At 29.7% G+C, this 27,548-nt stretch overlaps 1 protein-coding gene across 1 annotated transcript in view; it reads left to right on the top strand.

Moving 5' to 3' along the window:
* Positions 1-27,548, top strand: part of LOC142318845 (chitin-binding domain protein cbd-1-like) — a 60,675-nt gene that overhangs the window by 16,108 nt on the left and 17,019 nt on the right. Inside the window, exon 2 of the mRNA XM_075355397.1 lies at positions 14,796-14,851. Within this exon, the coding sequence (XP_075211512.1) occupies positions 14,796-14,851 (56 nt within the window). The remainder of the gene's footprint in view (positions 1-14,795; positions 14,852-27,548) is intronic.

The raw sequence follows: 27,548 nt of genomic DNA, 5'->3' as shown, positions 1-27,548 counted from the left end.
AGAATAATTATATATAAAAGAATAATAAATTGATCGATCAGATAATTCCTGCAACAAAAAAAAACCATCCCTACATCGGAAACACCTGAACAGTAGGAGCTTCGTCTACAGCGTAAGCGTAACAGAGCTTCTACATCAAGAACTAGGGAAACCTTGGAGAAAAGAGAGCTTTTCAGGCTTTAATTGTTACTTATCAATATTATTCTCACAACTATGAGGATAATGAACACGGTTTTGCTGACCGGCTAGTTATAAATATTTTCTTATTTTGTTAGTAACCAGGCTACTTATTGTAATATTTATATTTTTATTCTATATTTTAAAGATTACCAGGAATGAATTTGCATTTTTAGATTAAGTAACCTACCATTTTTAACGTTATTTTAAAAAACAAAACAAGAATGTTAATTTTTTACAAATTGACTTTTTCTCTTTATTAATTTTTTAAGCAGCTGATTAGGAAAGAATACTTTTGTTAATATTAAATTAAGAAAACAGTTGGGAATTATGTAACTATTTTTAACTAGATAATTAAACAACGATTAATTTTTAATGTGAAAGTGATATAATTAAAATTTCATTAGAATAATCTATAAATACTATAAGGATGCCAAAAAATTATATAAACAGATTAATTTTTGACCATGACTCCTCTCTTTCTTAACAATGACTAATAATTTTCTTATCAGTAAACTTCTCAATAAAAAAATAGGTAAAACGCAGTAAGTTTTTAACTAACCTACATCCTTATAACTTATGTATCACGGAAAAAATTATTATGCAGGTAAAGTTACCTATAAATAAATAAAAAAAAAAATATATATATAATTATTGTATATAACTTTTTTATGTTATTTCCTTACCGGCCGGATTATATAGGTATACTTTCACAGAGGCGTGACCTTGTTATTTTATCAACCAGGTTGTAACAGCCTACTATAATATTACTATAGTAAGGGAGCAATAATCTGAACTGTTTAGTAGTTTATTTTTAACAGAACACTAATAATAAATCTAGAAACCGGAAAATGTATATATAAAAAATTAAACACAACGTATGTTAGTCGACGTACATGAACCTTCACATTCTCATAATACAATGTAGGCCTATGTATAGGCTCGATAAAACTAAGGTTCGGCCAAACTTAGCTAATAAATATTTTTATTTGTTATTATTATATAATTATACAAAAATAAATTATTACTTGTATTGTGTGCTTACATACATGCGATTTTTAATTTCTTACTTTAATAATGTACAAAAACAAATAATTTGCTAAGTTATAGTTTAACCTACCACACATTAGATATTATATATTATTCATTATAGATACTTAAATATTTTATAGTTATCTAATATTAATGTAAGAATGATACAAGATGGGCGTACAGAAAAAAGAGAAAAGAATCAGCAGGAAAAAAGATAATAAATATTACGAGTGTAAAGATCGTCTTCTGTAAGAGTGTACAAGCAAAGGAAGAAATCATATGACAACCGGCGGGGGGCAAACAATACATAAAGATAGACGAATATAATACATAGAAATTCTCTAAAGTGGACAATTTTAGGAAATAATACCTATAAAGAATTTTATATAGTACAGAGAAATTACGAAATTTAAAATATATTTTCTAGAATTCAAGAGTTCAAATTCAAGCCATCTTCTTTCTTTTTTCAACAATAAACAAAAATAAAATGTAAACTTTTTTTTATTTTAAATATTTAGCTAGTTTAATGTTTCGATATATAAGTTAAATTGATGAAAATACGAAAAATCCCAGTTATTTCCTAAATATGATTTTAATCTAAAGCCTAAAAATTATTTTTAAAAAAACATCCGTAAAATGAAAGTTAATTAATTTCAATGAAATATCAAAGTATTGTTAACTAATCCAGATTAATATATAAGCCCACTTTAAAGTTTCACCTAAAAAAAGAACTTGAAAATAGTGGTTTTTTTTATTTTTTTATTTTAGTACTTAAATGTAATTAGTATGAACCTATACGAGTATAACTAAAGTTAACGTGGAAAAAGAGCAAAAATTAAATTAAATTTTATTTTATTGATTTTTGATGTAATGTAATTAATTATATTTTGTAGTTAAAATATAAATTAAAAAATATTCAGATTACTTTCTGAACGACTTGACATTTAAATTTATAAAATGTCAATTTTCGCTTCCTTTCACTTCTGATCCTTTGTTCTTAAGATCTGCTACGAAATAATGTTTAATTCATGATGTATACGAAATGAGTTCCCGATCCGCATCATAGACTACACTTAGCATAGTTACTAATTATTTAATTATGTTGTCATTAGAATAATCAAACACAATTCAAGTTTATTTTATTTGATACTACTGCATTATTATAATAAGCATTAAATTTCAAAAGTAATAAACAAATGTTTCAGTTGGTCTGGAATCTCCCTTTTGTAGTCTTAAGTCGGTATTGTATCTATTTCATTGAAATTATTTATTCATGTAACACTTCTAAATCGACTGAAATAACATTCTATGAACTTTATATTTAAAAAATTAATTTTTAAAAATGATCCTCTAAAAATTCTTGCAATTATAAAAATTTAGTATTCCACAAAATGAAAAAAGAGAATTAAAGTTCATAAAAATAATTAAAACCGTTTAAAATAAATTAAAATTTTAAATGTAGAATATTTATAAAGTAAAACAAAATACATATATTTTAAAAAGTTTTTTCAGATGTTAAAAAAATTGTAAAATTATAGAGCTTTAAAATCTTGCCTACTAATGGCCGTGCGTATGATAAAAAGTGGTACTTTTGTATCGGCTTAGGAACATCATTAGTTAAATTATTTGATGATTTTACGATATTTAAATAAAAATACATTTAATTTTATGATTTATTGTATTATTCCCAACCAATCATTCATAACAATATGAATTATTATTAATATTACCTCTTAATCACGATTCTATGCTTAATATACATCACGAAAGCTTTATTTATTAGATCGGTATAGATTACAATAAAAAAAAAATTTTTTATTTTAAGCTACAAAAATGTTTATAATTTTTCATATTTTTATTTAGCCACAAAATTCTCTTTATTTATTTTTTTCTCCCTTTTTGCGATAAAATCGTGTTATAGAAATTAAACTATTTTATTTTATAATCTCAAAATTACATATTTTCTCTGCTGAGAGTTTACCGTAATAAACAAAGTTAGACCGGTAAATTTATTTTGTATGAACTCTCAAACATTAATTTTATCCTGAATAATTTTTTCGTTTATTTTATAAATATATTCGGATTAATTGTTACTTAGTTGGCTGTACCCAATAAGCACCACAACCCTCGGTTGGGTCTTTTGTACATACATCAGGTAGAAAGTGATGTATGTACAAAAGTGACTGACCTTCGGATCGGTCATAAGCTGAACTGCTACCGCGCAATAAAAATTTACAAAAAATAACGAGAAAACAGTGGATCTTATGAGAAGAAAAAGGAATGGATAATGTTAAAAGGATAATTTAAATGATTTAATCCCAAAGAGACCGCGAAACGAGATGAACAAACCCACTTTAAAAGCGCATTAATATTCATTCCAGACAGTGACAATCCAAACCCTCGGAAAATTTGCATATTTTTGTCGTAAATGTATTAAATATAAATGCAAATTAAATATTAGTTAATTATAGATATAAATATATGAAATATAGATATAAATTAATAGATAATAAAGGAACAAACAAACTTTACAAGACGTCTATTTTAAATTATGTTAAATTTTCTTGAAAAGTCATAAATTTAATTTTGTTATTTTTTTTTAGTAAATACACCGAATATTATAATAATTATTTAAAAAAAAGGAATAAATTATTTACAACTATGGATAAGGGTAACAAGAACTTCGTTACAACTGTGAGCATCATTGCGGTGTTATATAATCTTCCGTTAAAACTTTGCAGAAATTTATTATCATTCAAGTAGAGATTATCTAATGGCTTCTAAAAACTAAAAATAAATTATATTACGTAAATAATTACAATTATTAAATTATTATTATTAATATTATATTACGACCAGTTATGTGTTCAAATTAATTAGTGAGGTGTCCGATCCTTCCCGAAAATCGAGCAAAGATAAGAATTGTCGTTAAAACATGATCGTCAAAAAATATTCGAAATTGGTTTTATGTTGTAAAACTTTAACTCATATTTAAGTTAAGGTATGATTACTGTATTAATGTCATAATTTGGTTATTGAAGCAAAATTAAAATAAATCTTAATAACAATCCGAATGGTTAGTTGACGCCCAATAAACCGTCAAGTAAAATTTTTAAATAACAACACATAGACATCAAATAAACGTAAAAGAATTTTTTTTATAATGAATCCAAGATAGATCATAATTTTACAAAGATGAAAAAAAGGGAAATTTATAAGATTTAATGATAATTAATTATTCTATATTGTTTTTTTTTATATTAAAATAAATATACTGTAATTAAATTTAAAAAATACCTATTAATAACAACATTTTATTATCTGCAAAAAAAAAAATTATTTAAATAAAATTACTTAAATGAAAAATTAGTATTTAAATAGAATGAATTTCTTACCTATTATATTAAATATCTTAATTTGTAAAAATTACAAAATTTCCATCTACTAATACGAAAGAAGTTATTAAAAATAGTTGTTGATTAATACTGAAATATAATAAATATGATTATTAAATTCAAATTGTTACTGTATAAACATCAATGTACAATTCCTCTTTCATCATAATGCAAAATGTAGAATCATAGGCTATCATTTAACACCAAATGATTAATAACACTTCAGTTTACGTCTACTTATGTTATCATATCAGTAAAAGTAGGGGTAATTGATAATTGATCATAACATTTCATTTATTTTAATATGTGTAGTGAGGTTACATTATTAACTTTTATTTGTTATTTATTTATTTTTTGTAAATAAATTATAATAATAAAAGGTAACAATAATAATTAATGGTGAGAGATTACAAAGCTCTAAAACTATGTTGTACTTACTACTGCTTAAAAATATTAAATTAAAACTTTTTTTGTTCGTTAAAGAAATATTGTCGTTAATAATAAATATGTAATTACAAAAACACGTAAAATAATCATAATTTTTTCAACATATATTATGAGATAAAGTACTAAAGTTTAAACAGTCAATATCCATAATTTTTATTTCCTTATTCTAATGTAAGGCTCTGTTATTAGGTAAGATAAACATAAGGAACTTAAATTAAGCACGGTAGAAAAGAGAAAAAGAAACTGATTATGGAAACATTTAGAAAATGTCTAGGATTTAAAGCACTGTCGAACAAACTTAGAAAGGAGTAAACTAAGATGGTTTGATAATATAAGAGAGCAGAAAATGGAAGAGAAGAGGGTGAAATCTTTAACTTAACATAGCAGGAAGAAGACCTCATGGAAAACCAAGGGGAAGATTTTGTTACAGAATAAATCATAGATTCGTGATTGTGGCCCGGCTCAATAGTAATTGATGAACAGTCGGGGATTATTATTCACGGAAAAGAAGATAGATTGTGGTAAAATTTATCAACAACAGTTGATAAATTTTGTTACACTATGCAAAAATTCATTGTTGAGATTTACGACAAGCTTGATTTCTTCCATGATCAGAAGTAGCATAGTCGAATTTGTAACAAAGATATCAGAATATAGTAGTATAATAGGACCTGGCTCATTATTCTGCTAAATTAATAATAAATTCCTTGAACACTATTAAGATATACAATACTACAAAATAATTAAATATTAAACCATTCATTTCAAAATGCAGGAATTTTTCTCTAAAAGAACTTTCAGCCCTTTGAGAAATCTTTAATAATAACGCTCTTATTACTGTAAATCTAGAATTACGAATCCTTTTAAAGATGACGTTAGTTTTTTTTTTGAAATCGGAATTAAATATCCCTTAAAACAATTTTTACTCTTGAAGACTCTTTTGAGAGCCTTTTGGATCCAGACTGTTAAAACTGTTTTAAATTCTTGAGAATTGGTCAGATAGAATGCTCTATTCTCTTCACTAATGACATAATGATTGTTTAACTTTATTTTATGCAGAAAAAACCCCGAATATTAAAAAAAGGATTCCATGGATAAATCGACTTTTTCCGTCTTGAACCCGTCTTGAATACTCTAAGGGTTATTAGGACTGTGCTAACTTGTACTGAGGGTACCTATAAAGTCAGTGAATTTTTGATGTGATATATGGGAGAAAATTGCTTGTAAATCGAATTGCGCATTATTTCCTACCCGGTGAATGCGAGATAACCCTAACGGCTAAAGTACCTGTCGAGTGTAGTCGGGCTTTCTAACTCCTCCAAAAATAGGGAAGAAACGAAATTTAAATTAGAGGTTTATAGAAATTCATTATCACAGGAAATAAAATAACAAGATCCTGGAGAAGGCAAAAAACTTGAAGGTAATATATGTTTTGGAAAGTCCAAATAGAATTATTTTTTAGCGCTATTAGAAAGCAATACATTTCTTATATACAATGGAATTTTTTGAGAATAAGGAAATTCCTGTCTTTCAGATAAATTTCTTCCAACGCCAAATTAGAATTTACTTTCGTTTTGTGAGGAGATCCTGGCAAACACTTATGTACCGAGGTTAATCTGTGTTAAGTATACTCATTGGAATGCAAAAAACTCATTCCTCGTAGATCGGATTCCTCGGATACGTTTACTATTGATCAATATTTAACACACATACAAGCAAGCAAGCGCTAGCACACATACACATACAATTTAAACGTGAGCTCATTTAAATTAATAATTTAAATATTACTCTAAAAAAAACAGTTTGAGTAATTATAGTTTATTTAAATAATTACAGTTCACGTAATGATATAATTTTTATATTGTTACAAGAAAGGAAGAAAGAATATATAAATAAATAAACTGATTAGAATATCTGAAGGTAAAATGTTATATGTTGAAAAGACAACTACAAATACAAAAAGAAATGTTGACATAAGATTAACATATTACAAGTGAAGGAAATCGCCGATATTAATAAAAAGAGTGTTAAAAAGATAATAAAATAGTTAATTAAATGATACAAAGGAATAAAATGAAGTTGCCCCTATTAAATTCAAGAACAAAAGGAGCATCTGGGAAGATAAACTAAACAGTCATCAATGCCAAGAGAACAATTTATCTTGATCATTAAGTTGCAAGAAAAAAAATGGAAAATTGTGGAATGGAATGAATTAGTTAAGGTGGATGCTTCTAATGTCCCGGTCCCGGATGTCACGAGCACCCGTGACGAGCTTCGCAATTATAAAAGCCTGCCGCCAGTACCACATTCCATTAAGTATATCAGTACAATACACCCAGCCTATTCTGTGTATACCTCGGATCGACGAACCCGTAATACAATTAAGAAAAATACTGAATAGCTTTTAGAACTGGAAATTTAAAAAAATAATCTCACACACTCACAAACACTCTTGTATAATGTATGCCCTTTGTACAACCGTACTGCTCTTAAGCCATAATGTTGAGTACATATGAACACAACTTTAAAACTTATTTAATGAAACACATAAGATTTTATTAAAATTCTTTCGCTTAATATAAACATCTGTTTTATTTATTTATTTTTTTATATTAAATTAAAACAATTTAACTAATTTATATTTTTCAAAGTAAAAATATAATACTACATTGTGCATACTTTGAATTTTAATTGTTAATTTACTTTTTTAGCTGACATAAATAAATGATCCATAAGATTTAAAACAAAAGATGTATGAGTCCAAATGTTCTAAAATTAAAATCATTATGTGAAAAAAGCCTACATCTACGTCTCTTGTTTACAGAACATACCTGTTAATCAACATTTTCTAATTTTACCGATTTACTGTTAAAAATAACTTTACCTTAACGATTCACTGGTTCCAACACTTGCAACCAAAAAATGTTAAAACATTACACCAATTTCATTTTTAAATGAAAATCCTTTTATCTGTTGAAAAAAAAATCGAACAAATATCGTTTTTAGTTTTATCTATGTTTCTTTAATCTTATAATTAATAAAAAAATTAATTCTCAATGCTTCTTGGTTTATGAGTAGAAGAAATGATAAATTATTATATAAAAAGAAAACTCTAACTTGTACTTTTTTAAACGTTTATAAAATGCCATGGATTCAATTGTGGGGAAAAAAGTTCAATATGAAGAAAAAAGTAAAACAAAGGTAATAAAAAACATGGAAAAAATAGGACAAAGGATAACTAAATATTGAAAGAACACGGTATAACAAATGTGACAGAATTTTACTTAGGGTGCAAATTTACAAAAATAAACGAAGGAAAACTCATCTCAGAAGCAGAATGGCGTAAATAAGGAGGACACTCATGCAGTTTTTTCTACATGAACGTAAACTGGCAGAAGTTTACTATAGTTTTCATCGAAAGAGAAAGGTTGTCTTTAAACAGATTTTATGTGTTTTTATATATTACGAACCACTTTGAAAATATTGAACTTTATACCTTACTAAACTTGCGTTTGTTTTTCACTCTGAAATGCATATTAAAATTGATTTTCAATTTACTTTAAGAAAATTTGCAGTTATTAAAAGAAAATTGTTCGTAAATGTACCCAGTTTGTTGCCTGTTTTCGCACTAGTACAGTTTTAAGTTTCATAACGTTGTCTACACATTAAATAAAAATAATATATACACTTAAAACCAGTCATTTAAATATTATTTTAATAATTTTCGACAGCCATTTAAAAAAAGCGATCTCAGCTCCTGACAAAGTTAGGAAATGAATATTTTTGCACTGAATTTCGTGTTTCAACACTGTTTTGGTACATACTTAATTTTCCTGAGTAAATATTGTGAAAAGGGTTGTGAAGGAAAGAAAGATTTTTATTTAAAACCGGCGATAACTTTAGGAAATAGTATAATCGCTTCACGTTAGTGTGGTAATACGCAACAGGCATCGTACTTACATGTAAACCGTTTCGTTGAGGAACACTGCAAACCAAATAATCTTTCTTACAAAATAGGATACATGCAGTTTTGACAGAATTTTTTTCCTTTCCAACGGTTTTTTCATCGTTTTGTTTTTTAAAATTATGAAATAATGTACACTATTATGAAACTACACTAACATAAAACAAACAAAAAACTGAATATTTTTTTAAAAATTCCTACACGTTTTCGTCAAATAAATTTAAAACCTTATGAATAACTTAGAAATGACTAAGGATTATTAATATATAAAATTCTACTTTCCGTAATATTTAGCTTTCGTAAATCGGTTAGTAATATTTCCGTTCTTTTTTAAGAAAAACTTCCATTTTGCGATACAAATTGTAGCAAATTTCTTATCCTGCTGATATTCAAAATAGATCTAGGAATTAAAAAGAAATTCTTTTAAATTTTTATAGAAGTTTAGATTTTAATGCAGAGTAAAAATGAGACATGAATAATAAAAAAAATCAGAAAAATAAAAAATAAACGCTTTTAAAATTTGGTGTTGCAGGAGAAAGTTGAAAAGCAGGTGAACTACGAAAAGAACAGTTTTCAGGATGAATTGAAGAAAACAAATGCTTATGGATAGAATCAAAAGAAAAATTTGTAACATGAAAAAGATTGACAGACTATGAATTAGATCAAATTTATTTAATTTCATAATATAAAGAATGTATATGGAGTAATATTAGAATTTGTAAAAGAAATAATTAAGTACAAATTAAGATTTTGAAATTAAAAGAAAAAAAAGACTAAATTAATCATATGAACCAAACAAATAAAAATACTGTTTTTTTTATTTTATAGGAGTATTTTTCTGCTTTAAAAATAAGAAAATTTCTTAAAAGTAAAAGTTCATAAAATTAAAAGAAAATTTCATAAAAGTAACGTCAATATGTGCAGATTGCTAAGCGCAGTGGAAGAACCTGTCGAGTAGAATATAGACAAATTGCTTCTTTTATTTAATGCTGTTATTTTTTAAATCTTATAGAACTCCATCTTATATCTTGATTCTTATGTAACACTACTGAAAATCTTTTTAAATAAACATTTTTTTTAATACAAGTTATGCAATTTGTGTGTATAAGCCAGGTTATTTACCAAACCAGTTATGGTTTTTCCAAAACATACGCATAATTTATCGTATTATTGGATGCACTTTAATTTATAATTTCTTCTCTTTTTCATATGTACTTATTTTATCAGACATCTTATGATTAAGTAATTTTAATTGATGTAACTATGCATAGAAAACCACGTATTTAAACTATAGTTTTTTATTCTAACGTAATTATACAGCAATGATACATACATATATATATATATATATATATATATATTTATATACATACACATACTTATACTTATATATATTGTCTTGTGTTCGTGGCTCCGTCACGATATTGAGAGACTGACAATTCAGGATATTTGTTAAGAAATTAAGTAAAAACAAGACAAATCAATAATAATGACAATGGTGATAATAATAATAAGCCACAATAATAAAACAATTAATGAAAAATAGTAATAGTGACGGCGGGCCAAGTCCTTGTTGCATAGTCATCTGCTCTAGACCACTCCGGGGACAAGTGGTTTCAAAATTGACCTTGGTCGTACTGATTACACCCTAACAATTAACTCGGCGGCTGGGGACCGTGAATTGGCCTCCATTGTCTGCCGGTTGGTTCCTCAGGTGATGAAGTATGGGCACAGTCGGGCGGTGTGTTTTTCAGGACCATCAGGACCAAGTTGGGCAACTTTTGCGCCGCACAGTTAAATATTTCAGTCGACGGGTCGGGAAGAAACACTTTGTGCACCTGTTAGTGTCGATGCAGAAGGATGTCGGCAAGAAACGGCCGGTGGGCCCGCCGACGACGACAGTGCCAGTCAAAGCGAAAGGGAAAACTTACGCTGACTTCCTCCGCTCAGTGAAAGGAGCTGCGTCGCCAGCTGAAGTCGGGGTCCTCCCCGCGCGTAAGGGACAGGGTGAGAACCTCCACATCCGGGAGCTGCGATAGTGGTGCTGCTGAATGGATAAACAAGGATATTTCTGCGAAGGTCGAGGGCACCACTACCGCTCTGACAGGGAGGGGTGGTAGGGAGATTCACATCCTTATTAAGGATGTGGATGTACTCACCACTCAGGATGAGTTCATTACGGGATTTCGGAAAATTACGGGGAGGGGTCAGTGTCGATTGAAGTTATGTCCATGCAACCGGCCTATGATGCGACGCAGGTGGTCACTGTGGCTGTGCCGCTCATCCTTGCGGATAAATTATTGGCTGACGTATTCGTATCGGATGGGTGGCTTGTAGGGTTATGAGACGTTCATTTTACGATCTTTGTTTTCACTGCTGGAAACCAGGCCACAGGGCCAATTAGTGTACTGGGCCAAATCTTAGTGGTCACTGTTTCACCTGTGGTGAGGCAGGTCATCTACGGCAGGACTGCCGGCCAGAGGCTCGGTGTCCTTCCTGTCGGTTGCATAAACAGGCACTCGGGAGTAGAGGATACAAGGCTTCATATACGACATAAAGATGCAGCACCTGCTTAGTACTGATGAGTGTCTATGGGGGACAGCCCCGTCCAGAAGGGGTGGGAGGCTTTGGCATCCCTCTATCAATGATTGGACGGGGACTGCTTCGTAGCACCTCTGGAGAAGGAAATGTAAGACTGTAGTCCCAGTGGGGAATCCCCTTGGAGGTTATTAGAGGGGTGTCATGTACTGCAAGACTGAGTCCTGGCTGCCTGGGCGGGACCTTGTGCCGAGATAGTTTTGCAAAGGCACATCCCGAAGCTGAGTTAGACTTAGATGCTCTTCCTGCTTCGGGGGGGGGGGGGGAGAGGTAAATGATGGTGAACAAAAAAAATAAAGAATAATAGTAAATAAACAAATAATAATGACAGTAATCACAACCACAATAATAATCAGAATAATATTAATAATAACAGCAGAAAATAAAAAAAAAATCTCACAATAATAATTAGAGTAATGACAATAATGCCAACAGCAAACAATAATATTATTACATGTCAATAAAAAACAAATAATCATAAATATTAATAAACAGAGATTATATACAAAACAGAATTTAAAGAAATCATCTGAAATTATTCACAGATAGATAAATAATGAGAATCAGAATTCAGTCCCATTAACAAAATATATAGCATGATCACTAGTCCTAACATTTTTAACCACTAGTCTTGTATTGTTACCTTTACTAAAAGGGTTCTTTTTAGTCCCTTTCTGGATTCCTCCCATTATTATGTTACCAAAAATAAAAATTATAATTTACAAAAAAATAAAAATGTTTAATTTATTTAAAAAGATATAAAAATAATTATAATAAGTTGTAGTATAGCATTTGTGAAAAAATCTACTCAATAAAAGTATTTTAAATTCAAGTATCTGTATGAAAATGATGGATCTATAAGCAGCAGATCAAGGCCAATTTGAAAGGAGGTAAGTTGAAATAGAACTAAGAAATTACATATGTTAATTTGCCTTTTAGTATTATGCATATGTTGTGATAACGAATATCTAATATTCAGATTATTAAATCTGGGGAAACCAGAAGGTTAATTAACCCAGATCCAAAATGACCCAGGAAATAGTGCTAAAATAGTAACATTATTTACTTTATTTATAAATGATAGGCCATAAGTATTATCTCATCTACCAATTCATTTCCCTAAACTATCAAACTAATTCATTTTCTGATCCTGAAATAAACTTTGATGCAGATAATTAAATTGAACATGACATTCATAAAAGTTTAAAAATATTTTCTAAAAAATAAATTAAAGTATAAATATTCAAAACTGATTTTTTAATTATAATTTTGATGATGGTTCTGCACTGTACACTGTTGCACTGTTACAGAATTATGCCAGCTTCAGCAGGTTGAGAATATGTCTGATAGAGAAAGAACAGATCAAATGTGCAACATCTTAAAAATATAAATACTAGTTTTTAATAAATTAATCTATTATTTATAAAATTAAACAAGAATCAAATAACGATTAAATAATTTAAATTTTCATTAATGTTAAAATAAAAATGATGATATTGTGAAAAAAGTTCCAGGAGTACCGGTTTCTGGTCAGCTAAGTCCGAAAAATGAAATACCATAGAAAAGAAGCAGCATAAGAATAGAAATGAGTTATTGGATTAAGTTGTAGTTTAAGTTTACATAACAATAATTTTTTTTTAAAAACTTTTCCACAGTTAAATTTTTAATTAAAAAAAAATATATAATAATCAAATCAACACTTTATTTAAAATTAACTGTCTTAAAAATTTATTTTGTTTCTAATTAATAATTTAGACGTATATTTTTTCTTCCATGAAAACCTTTTCATATTTATTCTGATACAATTTAATTCACAGCCAGATGCAAAATATCTTCACGCATGAAAATCAGATGGGGGTTTGATGTAAAGCAATCAAATTTATTAATAATGAAAATATAAATAAAGGCAAGAGAAAGGACAAGGACTGAGGCAAAAGTGAGAGAGTGAAATGAATCAATACTGAACTCCAGAGATGCTTGAAGTAAAAAAAAATTTTCAATTTTTAACCGGTAGACATCTAGTCCAGTTTATAGGGTTAAAAATTCACATAAAGGAATAAACAAACAAAATAGTTGCCTCATCTGACCATCAATTCCTTCGTATTGGATAATATCAATTTTACTGAACTGATAACTTTTAAAAAGCAATTATTGTCTGAGAGAAACAATAGATGATGATATATTTCTGGAATGTAAACTTTTCCTGGCATGATTGTTAGGAAATAGATTATTAACATGAACCATCTCATTTGTGTTGCTTTACTAAGTAAAAAATCAATTATCTCATAAATGTTCAATCTGTTCATCTTTCCTGGAAGTCATGCCAAGAAAAGCTATATACAACGACATGATAAATAAACAATTCATTAATCAATTATTTATGTATAACTGTTTTTTTTTTTTAAATATAGATTCATACTTCACAAGGTAATTTTCTTTTCTTTGTTAGAAAAATGTTACAGGTTGTGATTTTAATTGATAAATTTATCACATAAATGCACTTTATTTAAAAAAATAAATTTATAAAGCATTAAATGCAAACTGATCACAAAAACAATAATTCAACTAGTAAACTGCAACACGCTGAAGCTGAAAATGAGGCTTTCTCTCATAGATTCATTCGTCTAGAGAAATAGAATGTTGTAGAGGAGTTAGTACATTAAACAAAGTATACACTCAAGTTCAGTACACGTTACTGTCTCATCTAATTCCCTAGGTGCTTGTTATATATTTTGATGCAGTTACAGTTGTATAGTAAAAGAAATCAGGAAACTTGTATGGAATTTTTTTAGCGTATGAAACCTTCCATGTCTGACTGGGATTTGAATCTGGGACTTCCGAATGAAAGGCTTGGACTGATGGAAATTAGTCAATTATTGACTATATTGTTTGGGTTTATTACTTTTTTTTCTTTTTTTTTAACAAAGCATAGCCTTAATTTTTTTTTAAGTGAGTACGTTATCAACACTAGTTGTAATTCATAAATATAGAAAAATGTTAATTTTTTTTCTATATGTAATAAAAAGTGTCCTGAATTTCAATAAATTTTAATTGTCTTATACAATTAATAAGCAGTAAGTCTATTCTTTTGTATAAACACACAAATACAAGTAGCATTATCATTTATTTTATGTTAATTATGCTTCACTATCTCATTCAATCTTTAATTTATTTTTTTTCAGGTCATGTACCATATACATACTCTGGTCCTGTCACAAAAATGAGTAATTCAACAAGAGTAAGTTATTATATTAAAATCAATTTAAAAAAAACAATATTTATAACAATAGATATTTATTTATTTATAACCATATTTATAATAATATTGTAATAATATATACATTTCAATATATATTATATTAATCCGATCAACCCAAGTACATAATTAATAAAATAAAATAGAATAGGACCTTATTCCATAATCCAAGCAAGAGCACTTTCGCCAGTACCTCACATCATTAGTTGCTCTATAATTTATCAAATCTTTCGTTGCAAATTACACATTAAAATTAAAATTGTATGTTGTAAATTGCACATTAAAATTATAACTGAGATTTAAAATTTTTAGATGATTTTTTTCCAATTAAATCAACAAAAAAAATTGAACTATATTTTTCTTTTTTTATATTCAAAATTTTAAATTGTAAATTAAAATTAAATTAAAAAATTGCATATAAACAAAATATGAAGTCATTAATAAAAAAAATTGAATTAAGTTTTTTTTTTTATTATTATATTTTGTATATTTGCAATTTTTAATTTTAATTTACAATTTAAAATTTTGAATATAAAAAAAAAAATAAATAAAAATTTTAGTTCTATTTATGTTTTGATTTAATTGGAAAAGGATCTTTTAACAATTTTTAAATCTCAATTTTAATCTTAATGTGTAATTTGCAACGTACAATTTCAATGTGTAATTTGCAACGAAAGATTTGAAAAATTATAGAGCAACTAATGATGCGAGGTATTCGCGAAAGCATTCTTACTTGGATCATGGAATAAGGTAAGTGTCATCCTATTCTATTTTATTTTATTAATTCTGTACTTGGGTTGATCGGATTAATATCATTTGTATAGTGCAGAGGAATATGATTCCCGAAAGAATCAATTTTAGAAAAATAATTGTTTTATATATATATATATATATATATATATATATATATAGCAATAATATATTTATTTTTTTGCTTATTTGTAACAAATTTTTATAATTTAACATAGGTTACATACATAACTTATAATCATTATTCACAAAAAATTAAAATTTTTGACTTAATGAAAATAAAAACTTTTCATTTCGTAAAGTCTTAATTTACTGGTAATTCTACATAACTTACAAGCTAAAATTTACATCTAATTTGTATTGAAACAGATTTACTAATTTTATTAATTAATCTGTTTAGCTATATTTTTAAGTCAATATATGGTTGTTTCATACTTGTTTTTTTTTTCTTTTTTAAGGTTTACATGCTTATTAATTTTTATAAATTAAAGGAACAATTAATTATTACGATATTTTGAATTGAATGGACTTAACGATGTATATGTTATGCCCTTCAAGGTCAACTAATGAATGTCTAATAGATTTACATTCTTTATCAATTAAGTTACATTTTCCTGAAGAGCAATGAACTAAAGAGGATGTATTAAAAAGAAAAAAAATATGACTACAAATTCAAAACCTTAGTTAGGAAAAAACTACGACATAGTTTTCATCTAATTGAACTATCTAAAGATCAATGTGAAAAGTAAACATTATATAACAACTATGCTAATCCTTGGGAATGACCAAGATTAATTTAATTACCATTACGTAACTTAAATAAATAAATAATAAATTAAATGAACTGGTTAGAAAAGAGATGAGGTAATCTTGACACAAGTTTAGATGTCTTGTCTTATTACATTTAAAGATGCAGTTTTATGATTATAATAAACTAACAAAGGCTTTCAAAGCATAGCATAATTATAAAAACTTGTTTTTGTACTCTTAAACATAAATGTTGCTGTTTTTTACTTACCAATTTTATGCATGTTTTTCTTAAAAAGCAATCATTGACGATATTTTATTGAATCTCCTTTTGTATATTATTTCTCATCATGTTTCCTTTCATATAAATATAAAAATCAATACATTTAATTTAAACTATTAAAAATATTTTTATGATTTCTCATAGTTTGCTATCATTCTAACTATTTTTAAATCTTTTTTATATATCTGTTAATTCTTAAAAAATACATTTTAGAAGTGTGGATAAACATTGAGGTTAAAACGTCATATATAAAACATACACAATCAATGTTAGAGCTGTTAAACTATACGAGTATGCTTGTAGGAGTGAGAAATTCTGCAGGATCCATCAATGGGATGATAATGTTCAAAAGTACAGGATAAATGCTATTAATGATTTGACTTACAGTTGTTACTGATTTACTGTAACAAAATATATAATATAAACAATATTGTATTATGTTTTTTAACCTGCAACATTATTTTGTCCACATGTTATTTCATTTGTAACTGTTATATATTAAAAATATCTGTATAAAACCCTACACAAGTATCTAATAAATAAAACAGGCAAAGTAAAACATTTCCTTTAGCATTCTCGCGACTACTTTAACTGATTTCATGTCAGATTTACCAGATAGTTTTGCATTTTTCCCCCTGATATCCAGGAGAAAGGAACCGTGTTTATGAATATGTTTGTGTGTTCTACAACTCAGAGGAGTACAATATTGCTCTGAGGCTAATATAATACAATATAATTTAGGCTAATATAACATATATTATAGGCTTATACAATATTTAGCCTATTTTAGCTGTTATAAAACAGCTTGACAGTTTTCTAAAGGTAATGGGAGGGCTGGAGGTTCATCTTCTTAGTACAGGTTTTTGAAGAGAAATACAACTTCTTAATTCAATTTTTGGAAAACCCAAGAATTACTAAGGCTAATGTGTGGGGTAAGATACTCCCTAAGATCAGGAAACTCAAACCCATTGTTAAGGCCTAGGCTCAAGGCTATGAAAAATTGGCTATTAAGCCTGAGGTGAGAGAAGTTGTGTGGGAAATAGTTTCTGCCCCTTCCTTGGTTCCACAGCATGGGTTGTCGCAGCGTAAAAGGTATGCAAAGGTGCTGAAAGAGAGGCAGGAGGCACTCTGTCCCATAAGCAGCCAGAGGTTGTGTTTGTCAATCTAAAGGAGGGGGCAACTACTAAAACAATTAAGGAGATGAAGGATGAGGTTCAGGTCGTCCTTTGACAAATGATGCAGAACCTGAGAATTCGTAATATTTGAGATGAAACAGGGGTTAGTCATCATTGCTGATGACAAAGAAACTATGTGGGTCATCTCTGATTCCTTTAAAGTCAAAAATTTTGACATGAAAGTTGACCCTAAAGGCAAGAGGTGTCCTTAAGTTATTGTCTATGACATAGATGGACGACAGCTGTCTGAGGAAGAATTAATGGCTCTCATTAGGGAGCAAAATACTCAGATGGATGAGGCCACATTTAGTCTGTGTGTCGATTATTGTTTAAATCGGGTAGGCACGAGGCAGAGCGTTACCATGGGATTTTCAAGGTTAGTCCTAAACTTTTCAAGAGCTTCACTGCAGAGAGCAGGTTGCTTGTAGACTTCTTTTCATGTAAGGTCGGGAATATTTAGATGTCCGGCGCTGTTTTAAGTGTTGTGGGTTTGGTCACAGAGCTAAGTTCTATGAACATCCTGCAGTTTCCGCTCATTGTGGTGATGGAGAACACAAAGCATGTCCTTCACAATGTGAGTGTCCAAAGAAGTCAGAAGGTCCGACTTGTGTTAATTGCAAATGTCTTCGGAAGGTCCATAAGCACTCTGTGAACAGTAAATATTGTGAGTGTTATCAGAGAGCTTTTGATGTGTACTATAATTCTATTTCTTTAAATGATTAGATTTGGTCATTTAAATGCTCAGGGTGCTTACATTGCTCAGATTGTACGAGTACTAGGAAAGATTGAATTATATAAAGAATTGGATGATGGTTTGTTGCAGCATCCATATATTTTGTTTGGTGATCTGCCAGGTGTTTCTCGTTGAAAGAAGTTCTGAAAGCATGTCCACTGTTTTGTGCAGAAGGAAATTTGATTATTTTTATTTGACAACTCTCAAATAATCATCATGTCGTCCATGTGCATGTTCAGAACTTGCATCTGTAGGTTGTTAGTTCATATTTCCACTTTAGAGATCCTGCTGATTGTCATCTTGAGGTCTGGGATAAAATCCTACGTTTCTCTGGCACTGGTCCAATCCTTATACGTCTGAATGTGAATGCTAAGTCAGTCTTCTGACATAGCAGTTTCACATAGTTTCACAGTTTGACATAGCAGATGATGGTGAATTAATAGAGGATGTTTTAGCCCAGCATGATCTACAGATATGTAACTTACCTGATGAATTGCCCATCTACTGCATACACCATATGGTAGATGGGCGTCAATTGTTTGATGGAAAGAACATCGATGTTATTGTTAGTAGGTTTATCCCTACCAATGTTTGTAATTCAAAAGTAGTTGATGATTGCTCAAGTGATCGTTGATTTATTGTCTATGAGATTGCTGATAGCTTGGGTGAGCGGTACTGATATGTTCCAGTTCAGCAGGGTCGTTTCCTGCACAGGCATGCAGACTGGGAAAAATTTGTTGATTTTCTTTAGGACAGGCTCCGAGTTTTGAATTGGAGTCTGGATGTCTTGGATTTAGAAGATCTGGCAGTTGATTTATCGGCGGCTTTTATTGATGCTGCTGAGTGTTCAAGTTCCCAAAGTTTCAGTTGAGGCTTGCATCATGGAATAGAAAACTGTCAGGCATGAAGAGGGCTGTTTGTCATTTATGGAGAGCTTCTCATCATGAGGGTGATCCAGAACATCAAGCAGTCCTTGTTGCTGAATGTAGAAATCTGAGATTTCATTACTTTCATAAAGTCTGGACTGTGAAAAGGGAGTCTCGGTGTTCCTTTGTTCATGAGCATGGGAATGGGGATGCCTGGGGCATAGTATATAAGGTCTTGGGACATAAATGACAAAAGAATGATCTTCTGTCTGCTCTCTCGACCAGGTTTGGTGTAATTTTGGATATGTCTGAAATTTTAAACAAATTACTAGATGATTTACTGCCTGATGATAGTGAAGCTGGAAAGACCACATACCATATTCAGTTGCGATGAGAGGTTGCTCAGTTCCACGGGGTGCAGTGTCCTTAGAGATTATCAAAGCTGAGGTGCATCAAGCTATCTATGGTTTAGGTAGGAGCAAGGACCAAGGCTTTGTTGGAATAAGGGTGGAGCTTATTGTTCTCTCAGTTGGGGTGAGTGTGAGTGTTGTCATATAAATTTTTAATAAATTGTTGTTTGTTGGGTACTTTCCTGTATGTTGGAAGAAGGGGATTGTAAAATTGTTGTTTAAAGGTGGCGACAAGGATCCTACTGTTACTTCTTCGTCTAAGCCCTTGACATTGCTTCTGGTTACTGGTAAAGTCTAAAAAGATTCTGTATCTGCGTATAAATGAGAGGTTAACCTCGCAAAAATTATTGATGAAGAATCAGTACGATTTCATAGTGGAAAGGGTACTGAGAAAGCCATACTTCATGTGATGGAAACGATCAGTGAGATGGAATATGTCCTGGGAATTTTTCTGGACATTTCCAGAGAATTTAATAATTTAAGGTGGCCTTCTGCTATTTACCAACTCCAAAAAAGAGGATGTGCTGTAAGTGAACTGCAAGTTATGCAAAGTTACTTCAGTTATTGAGATGTGCTGCTCCGCGAGGGCAGCCATGAGGTTGGCAAGATGCTGTCCAAGGGATGTCCCCAGGGCAGCGTGTTGGGTCCTTTATTGTGGGTGGTGGAATTTGATTCTCCCCTCTTCCCTGCTGCTGAGATTGTACAGTGGATGTTTCATCATGGCTTATGCTGACGACGGGCTCCTGCTGTTTGAAAGATGAGGGAGGTTGAACTCGGAGCCATTCAAGCTTGAAGTGTAGTAAGGTCATCAACACAAGATGATGTTTAGCTCCGAAAAAGACCACAATGATGCTCCTCAAAGGCTGTTTGGCAGTGAGTTGGCGAGTCTACATTTTGATGGCAGGCCAGCATATATAGTATGTTCAGGTTCAGAAGAACCTCGGGGTGTTTCTTGATGAGAGACTGCAATTTAAGAAGCACCTTCAGTATGTCGCAGAGAAGATCTGTAATGCCTTCTTTGGTATTTGAGTGTGGTCAATCCTGATTGGGGTCTTAATTTTGAGACCATCAGCATCCTGCATAAAGGCATGTGTAAGGCTATTATGCTATACGAGGTGCCTATTTGGGCGGATAGGCTAAAATATAAAAACTATCAGGACATATTATTAAGGGCTTAACACCTAATATTGTTAATGGTAACAGGTGGTCACCATACTATTTCACAGGAGGCAATCTTGGTGATTGCAGGCATGAAACCGTTACACTTGACTGCATCTGAGAAGCAGCAGCAGTATGTTGCTAAGAAGTCTGGTGAGTTGATTCGAATAAAGTTTGAGAAATTGAACATGGCAATGCTTTGTGGAAGGCCAGAAAATGAGACAGAGGGTGGGCGTTATAAACATGATCTCTTTCCAAATGTTGTTGGTTTGCAGGACACCTCTAGCGTACACCCTAATAAATATGTGATGCAGTTTCTTTCCAGCCATGGTGCTTTCAGGAACAGACTGCAGAAATTTGGTCTGGTAGATTCTGGGATGTGTCCTCAGTGTGGACAATTGAATGACACCTACCATGATCTTTATGAATGCTTGGAGCACGAGTTAATGCGCACGGAGACCATCTGTCGCCTTGACCTTATTGGGTTGACATAGGATCTCTGTGTAAACTGGAGAGGCCAGGTCAAATGGGCAATAGTGGAGAGTTTTATAGTGCACTTAGCAAAAGAAAGGATCGCTAAGCGGATCTAGATCCCTGTTTGGACTGTTCTTGTATTATGTTTTTTTTTTTGTTTTTGTCATTTGCTTTGTTTTGCTTCAATGATACTGTATTGTTATTGTTCCATGTAACATTTTTATGTTTTGTGTTGTGTGTTGAACTCACTTTTACCTTCTACGCGTAGGTAGTTCAGTTCCTTTGTTTAGTTCAGTCTTATTTTAGGTGTGTTTTGTTTTGAGTTCATTAAATAGTAGTACACCACTGGGAATATCACTTGAGGCATTTGAATCGTTGGCATCCTGGCCAAGTATCTAGTGTCCTGGCAAAGGACTGAAATATGTCAAAGCCATGTTTTCAATTATGACCTTCGGTTAAGGGCTAGGAACGGAGGGGATGGTGGAGGGTGTCTTTCCCTACAAGGGTCACGATGTTATAAAACAGCTAAAATATTGTTAATATTGTGGACTTAGGAATGTGTATGTAATGTGGACAGTTGGATGATGTTCATCATGTTTTTTATAAATGCTCCAAGTATACACGGTGACTGTCGGCTTGGTATTATCGAGTCGACTTTGTTATTGCATGACTTTGTTATTGCGTGTTGCTCAACTCTTTACCTTTCAGGTAGGTAGTGGATTTCAGTTCCTTATTTTTATTAATCAGTCTTGTCTGAGACTTTCTTTAGTGTTTTCTTTTCTTGAGCATTCTTAATGACAGTAGTACACTGATGGGAATTTTACACGTGGCATTTGCATCTATGGCATCCTGACTGAGGCAAGAACAAGGCTGAGAGATGCCTTTTGCTGAGGTTCTGAAGATGACCTCTGGTAAAGCCCTAAGGGCTAGCTACAGATGAGGTGGTGTGATGACCAAAACTGGCATATGGAGGGTGTCTATCTCTATGGGGTCAGGATGTTAAAAAATAGTTTAATGTATTTTTATAAAGTAGGTTCAACTGGTATGACCTACAGTTCAGGTGGTATGTTATAAACCACCATCATAGTTTAAAAAAATAAAAAATAAACTGACCCAAAATTAACATTACTATTTTAAATTTTTTTTAATTATAAGGCTTTGAATAGTTTTCTACTATTCTCCATTTCATTCTGTACTGTGCTAATATTTTATCAACTTAATTTCTACAACCTAAAGTCTCAATCATCTGTCTTATACTTTATAATGTTTATCTTCCAAAATTTTCTCCTTAAATCATCTATTTATTACAAAGTTCAACAATCCAGCACATTAATAAATGGCCTAGCAATCTAGTTTGTCACTACAAAACACTATCTTCTCCTAATTGTATGTACTTGTTCGAATACAATTGTGTTTAATTTAAGCAGAATTTCTTTAAAATTGTAAATTAAATTTATCAGAAACATAAAGAACATTTAGATCACACTCAATATTCAATATTTTTTGGTCTCTGCAGCCAGTGGTTAGGAATGAGAGTATCTGGGCAAGTCCACAGATAGCAACCACCATTTTGTCAAGTCATGGTACAGATATCATTCAGAGCAAATTTAGCGGGGTCTTACTTAATCCTATCATCTGAAATGGGAAGTAGTGATCTTAACCTTAAGAAAAAGTGTGAAAGGTGAGAAAGGACAATCTATTATTGAAGAAATCACAGAACTAGACAAACTGTCTATTCAGAGAATAACTAATTTTAAGGCCTTCTCCAAACAGTTGGAACCTGTTCCCTCCACAACCCCTCAGTATACCTGGAAATTTTTATACAGGATGGGTGCAGTGCATTAGTTATCAATGATTTTCTGCTGAAAGATTTAGTTATTTAAAGATTTAGGTATTTAGTGCAACAAAAATTGCTTTCCTCCTCAATAAATTAAATAGCCAATGAAGAATGGGTTCACCTTCTTAAAGGAACACCTTTCATATCATTCCAGAAATAGTGTGTTATGTAAAAGAATTCAACTGTGAATCAATCAGCCAGCCCCTTTTGATACGACTAAATTTAATTTTCACTTAATTTAAATGTATAATTTATTTTAGATTATATTTATATTTTAACTAATATATATACATATTACTTTCTTATCAACGATTCCTATTTTTCCAGTAAAAATGCTATTATACTATTGTAGACAATAGTCTTATTTTACAAGTTAAATGTCAGTCTATTTTTAATAACCATGATGTTTAACAAAACAGTATTTAATTTAAGAATTAAAAAAGTATTTTAAAAAAATATTAAATTTTGAATGACCGAAAGTACTTGAAAAAAAAACCATGGACGAATTGTTGGTAAGGTTGAATTTTAATTTATTTTATTTATACATAAATATTACATTTTTGGAAAAAATTTAATTTATTACATGCATATGATTTACCCAATTTCTTTAAATTTAATTAAAATTTAACTGCCAAAATTTTCAAGTAAATAAATTTGTTTAGATTGCAGTTTATATAATTTCTTTCAAACTGTATATAAAAAAAAAATCATGAATATCATTTATACTAATATTTTTAATAGTATTAAATAATAAAACTTGTATTCAACATGATAGATGGTAGATATAATTAACATATATGCTTCTCAATCAAGTACAAGGTACGTTGATGTTAAACAACACAACCGGTTTGTTCTCTTCCATAACACCACACTTGACATAGTATAAATATATAAATACACTTTAAGCGGATATAACATTATCAGGAACATGATGCATGCTATTAAGTCAAAAGAAGAAAAGAGAAACAATAACTGGACGCTCATTTATTAAAATGTATTTTAATATTATAGATAATATAAACATTCTTGTTACAAATATATTTTAAGATATTCAAAGTGGAATGAATGAAAGTGTATATTTTATGATAAGCTTTATTTAGAATATTAGATGAAAAAAATATAAATATAATTAATGCAAATAAATTAAATATATTCACAAATAATTGGATATGGGAACAAAAAATAAGCAAATGAAGATGAAATCCTTTAATCAGTCTAAAATCATTAAATTGGTTTCAATTTCATTAAAATTCATTCACATATTTTCATTCAACTTAATCTCCGTAAAAATAAACCAAAATCAATGTAAATTAAAGTTTTCCTACTGTCATCTATCTATTCATATAAATAATCCACCTAGGATGCTTGCAAAAAATAATAAATAATAAAAATTAATTGCAAAGAAACTGTAATTTGAGAATAATACACATAACAATAAGATACAATCATTTGGATTCAGAAAGAATTCACAAGGTTTGGTAAAGCTTTAGACTTCACTAATGCCATTGAATTTCCATTATTAACATGAATAAACATTATTCAAAATATTTAGTTATTCAAACCATTATTTTTTAAAAATCGTTACTATGGAAGTTTACCATTTAAATTAATATCGGAGAGTTTTCCCCAGAGACTTTTTTCTACCCAGATCCCATTTCAATAAAAAAGGAATTTTTTCATACCAAATTCTCCTTTAAAAAAAAAAGAGTGTTTTGGAAACGTCAGTTAAAAACTTAATGTTGCTGAAAAAATGTAGTCACCTTATCTGTGTACCTCTACCCCCTTTAATCAACAAAAATTAAAATATTTTCAAATTCAGATTGTTATTTAATGAAGCAAATAAATTTAAATTATGGAATCTGGTAAAAACTTAATAATATCGAAGAGGTTAAGTTTCTCATGCCTTTTAAAAAATTAAAGATTCTCTATTGTAATATTCTAATTGTTATTTTTTAACAGCATTAAATTTAGGTAAAACGTTTAAAGGTATCAAACATGTACAGGATTCCCTGCCATTCCACCTCTTTGTCCAGTTGCAGTAAACAAAAATTAGAATTTGGTATTCAAAACAATGTTTGCCAAAAAGTGTTCTGAATATGGGATTCAGTAAAAAAAAAAAGCTGGCACAGTATTGTATGACTTTCCTGGCTATGCTGGTCAAATCATACAATACCATGCACAGCTTTTTCATTGTGGAACTTTTCTGGCTTCACTGGAAATTCAGTCATTAAAAGTTTTATTTTCATAATAACCGTTTAAATGTAGGTAACAAAAAAAAATTTAACCAATTTTTTAAAACCTTGGAGCCTCCGTATTAATGGGGGCTTTTTTACTGATTAAAATAATTACAGTAAGTATATTTTTACCCGGTAGAGCAATTTTATTGTTTTATAAATTGGTGTGTATGTTTTACCAACATTATTATTATTGTATGTGCTTAGTTTCATTATTTCAATCTACTGTGAGGATGTCAAATTTTCTCTGAAGAAGAGAAGAATTTACATTACAAATGGAGCGAATCTCTACCATCTATTAGAAGAAGTGTACAATCATTTTATAAAAGCATAATGGCATAGAATCGACCATGTACTTGTTGAGTGTTGGTAAAACATATAATTATCAACTTATAAAACAATAAAATTGCTCTATGGGGTAAAAAGATGAAAATGAGTTATTTTTTATGCATACTTTGTTATAATTCTGAAGAAATTTCAGGCAAATCTAGATTATCAGAAGTAATAAACAATAGAAAAGAATATTGCATAAAAACTCAGTTATGTCATATTTAGGGATTCAAAAACAATAACTCTTCAAACAAATTTACTTTTTGACTCATTGACTCTAACTCACTCTTGGCCTACAGTCACGTCAATTAATAAAAAATATGATACTGCAATATTCAAACTATACTTTTTTTTAATCCTACTTCTAAGAGCTAATAAAAAAACAACATAGTGTATAATATACTGGGATATTTGAACCGCTTTTTTCCACAAAGTATACTTGTAAGGATGAGTAAAATCTTGGTGATATGAAATAAAACATTTCTTGAAATTTCTAACAGGAACCAACTTTTGGTTCAAATACAAAACCAATGTCTCTTTTCAACTCATAAAAAATAAAAGATGGTTGATTTTATTTCAGGATTTTATTTGCTTACATCGACATATAAAATACTTAACAAATAAAAATAAACATAATAAGAAATTTAAAAAATAGATACTTATTTGTGTAGTCCATTTTATGTTATTGTAAACAAATTTTGTTTTTAAATATCATTGTGTGAAGTAAAAATTACACATGCACAAAAAGATCCCAACCAAAACAAAAGGAAAGTGATTTTTGGTATCAGTTGTTATTCATAATCAACATAATGAATTATTAATTTAACCACGTGAAAGAAATTAACAAAATCCATGCACTATTAATAGAAATCACTAATAACTAAAAATAAAAATGGGAAGAGAATGATAAAAACATGAATAAGCAGGTTTACAATTAAATATTAATAAAACATTATCCATAAGGAAATGTAAATTATTCAGCTTTGTATAAAGTTATTCAGTTGTATGCCAAACAAGTATAAAAAATTTAGCATAGTTTTATGTTGCAAATCTAATCAAAATCCATCATTAGAGAATTATATTCCTCTTCACACTTTTCATTCTGTATTTTGCTTTTTGCAAACAATAAATTTTCTTGATTACAGAAATTTATTTCGTCACTTATGAATTTAAACATAGCATTTTCATTCATTAATTGTTCATATTCTAGATTATGTTAGGTACAATGTTATCTGTACTTTCAACATAACAATTTGTATTTTGTCTTTTTCTTCTTTAATGCTTACTGCTTTGTGCATGTTAATTTCATTATAACTATATTAACTTTGTTGTAGAAAATGGAAAGGTAATTTATTTGATCTCTAATCCATCAATCTTGAATTCAGGAAGTATTAAATTGCTGACCTTCAAAGTTGATTTCATCTGGAGGTCTCGGGTTTGATTCCCGGTCAGGCATGGCATTTTCACACACTACTTTTCATTCATCTCATCCTCTGAAGCAATACCTAACAGTGGTCCTGGAGGTTAAAGAAAAAAAAAGAAAAAACTTTATTTATTCTTTGGAGTAAATTCTTCAAAAATCTTACCCACTCTTTTTGTCAATAAGGAATTTTCTTCAACAACAGAGATTACTGACTGAATTTTTATTGGAGTACTTATATAAAGGTGCCATTAATTCATTA

This window comes from Lycorma delicatula, chromosome 2 (genome assembly GCF_047948215.1).
Source record: "Lycorma delicatula isolate Av1 chromosome 2, ASM4794821v1, whole genome shotgun sequence".
Taxonomy (NCBI): Eukaryota; Metazoa; Arthropoda; class Insecta; order Hemiptera; family Fulgoridae; genus Lycorma; species Lycorma delicatula.
This window is presented reverse-complemented; position numbering and strand designations above follow the sequence as displayed.